Source organism: Temnothorax americanus, unplaced genomic scaffold (genome assembly GCF_048541705.1).
Source record: "Temnothorax americanus isolate GAGA-0224 unplaced genomic scaffold, ASM4854170v1 Scaffold4, whole genome shotgun sequence".
NCBI lineage: Eukaryota > Metazoa > Arthropoda > Insecta > Hymenoptera > Formicidae > Temnothorax > Temnothorax americanus.
In genome coordinates this window covers 7,326,879-7,328,887 of record NW_027509547.1, presented here as the reverse complement: position 1 = coordinate 7,328,887, position 2,009 = coordinate 7,326,879, and the positions used below count along the sequence as shown (strand labels likewise).

The window sequence follows — 2,009 nt, the reverse complement described above, 5'->3', positions numbered from 1 at the left end:
TTGAATATCTGATTATATAATTGTCGAGTTAATTAATACGTTCGTTCACTTTTACTTTATATCAGCGAAAGAAGTAATGTTATAATTAAAGCATCGTTGCCTCCTTGCTTCTTCATATAATTATATTCGATATTTTATTAAAAATGAACATATAAAAAATTCAGCCAATTTGACCGAAAGCCATTTTCCATTGATTTAGTGCGGGGATAAAAAACATCATTGTTCATTTATGCTGCATATTTATTTAATGTTGAATAATATATAATATATAATATATAATAATTCGTCATCGGTATACAGTGATACGTCGTCAATATTGCCGTCATTAATAACTATCAATTTTCTGTGCAATCCAATCATTGAATTTGGACACCCTGGTGTACACGGATGGCGCGCCTGGATAACCGCATGGCATAATACCCCAAGATACTATTCCAGTGAGCACCGGCTTTTGTCCATTGTACGAGATTAGAGGGCCACCGGAGTCACCCTAAAAGTGTATATTGAAGATTTTGATTAATAGAGGCGATGCTACTGCTACGGTGATTTATTAAATTTATCGAACGTCTGGAACTTACACTGCATGCGGAGATTTTCTCGTCCAATGGCCCATCAGTGCAGACATTGGTTTCATGAACGGGAGAAGATCCAGTCAAGCGAACGACGGATTCGTGACAAACATTGCGATCGACGTACTCCTTCTGAACGTGCTGAAGTATTGCTGGCATTTCCGGGAAATGGCTACTCGAGACGGAACCCCATCCAGCAAGCCATGCCTGTCCCGATGGTTCACTTTCTGGTGCTGCCAACTCGATGGCTTGTACTCGCTTTGTCAATTTCAATGGGGACGCAAGCTTAAGCAGACCAATGTCATATGGACCAACACCACTGAAAATTAGAAAATATATACTTTGATACAAATATAAAATTATATATTTATTAATAACGAAACTTTAAAGGTAAAACTAATACTAGAAGAATTGTAGTATTAGTGGAAAAATAATAATAATCTACAGAGTTGACGGAAATATTTTGTATATATGAAACCCAACAGATCCTGAGATTTATTTCGTGCATCATCGCTTATCTGAGATATAGTTTTTCCGTGTTTTATCAGTTATCTGATATATAAAGTTTTTCTAATCGTAAATATTAAGTGATAACCAAAATATCAATATGCTGCGTCATTATTAGTAATTTTAATTATTGTAATTTTTTCTATAAATAGAGCGGCTCTGATTATTGATGCAAGAAACATTATATTCTACATTGCTAATATACACAATTGCAAGTCAATTATAAATACAGCATTAATTATATATCAAGAGACACGGTAAAGCGCAGAGCGAGACCGACCGTGACTTATTTACGCGACGTTAAACGGACATTAATCCGAATAAAAACTAATTGTTCGTACTTATTGATTTTCAACGTTTTACTTACCCCCCATATTTTTCATGTACAAAACCTTGCGAAACTTTGACCGTCTGTTCGTTGGGCTCATTACGTAGAATATGATGCTTTCCAGCCTTGACGCTAATATAATTTACAGAAGAAAGTGCTTGAATGCAGTGCGCTGCAGTTATGATCCAGCGCTCATTCAAAATGGATCCGGCGCAGAAGTGCTGGGAGAAAAAGTCAAGGGAAACGATGTACGGGTAAGCACCTTCCGGTGCTGGTTCACCTCCGACCACCTGAGGTGAAAAATGCGGCAAGATCGGCATCTGAAGACCGACTCGGGGTCTCGCTAAAATTTCAATTAATAATATTTAAAAATATATATTCTTGCCAGAAAAAGTTGAGCGTAACGCACCAAAGATAGTTCTGTGTGAAATATAATGATTAGAAAAAGTAATAATACAATAAAAATTAAGTCTTGCTCTTACTTAACGATGCATTTTGTATTTTATGTTGTTTTAGTGATTATTTTTTAAATGTAACTTAATGGATTTATCCCAAATTATACGTGTTGTATAAATCAAGAAGATTGACTTACCGGCGATCGCCAC

At 35.8% G+C, this 2,009-nt stretch overlaps 1 protein-coding gene across 1 annotated transcript; it reads right to left on the bottom strand.

The window, feature by feature from the left end:
* Nucleotides 1–245: 245 nt before the first annotated feature.
* On the bottom strand, nucleotides 246–1,767 carry LOC143902374 (lectizyme). Its single transcript, XM_077415217.1, has 3 exons — nucleotides 1,444–1,767; nucleotides 579–888; nucleotides 246–490 (listed from the first exon to the last, which is right to left on the bottom strand). The coding sequence occupies exons 1-3, from the start codon at nucleotides 1,722–1,724 to the stop codon at nucleotides 326–328; spliced, it is 756 nt and encodes a 251-aa protein (XP_077271343.1). The 5' UTR covers nucleotides 1,725–1,767; the 3' UTR covers nucleotides 246–325.
* Between the last annotated feature and the right edge of the window lie 242 nt (nucleotides 1,768–2,009).

Bases quoted from the DNA above. Each gene is read 5' to 3' on its own strand.
- LOC143902374 (XM_077415217.1), bottom strand. From the start codon at position 1,724: ATGCCGATCTTGCCGCATTTTTCACCTCAGGTGGTCGGAGGTGAACCA. The intron at 889-1,443 runs GTAAGTAAAACG...TCTAATTTTCAG, and splicing joins GTACATGAAAAATATGGGGG to TGGTGTTGGTCCATATGACA. The intron at 491-578 runs GTAAGTTCCAGA...ATACACTTTTAG, and splicing joins AGAAAATCTCCGCATGCAGT to GGTGACTCCGGTGGCCCTCT.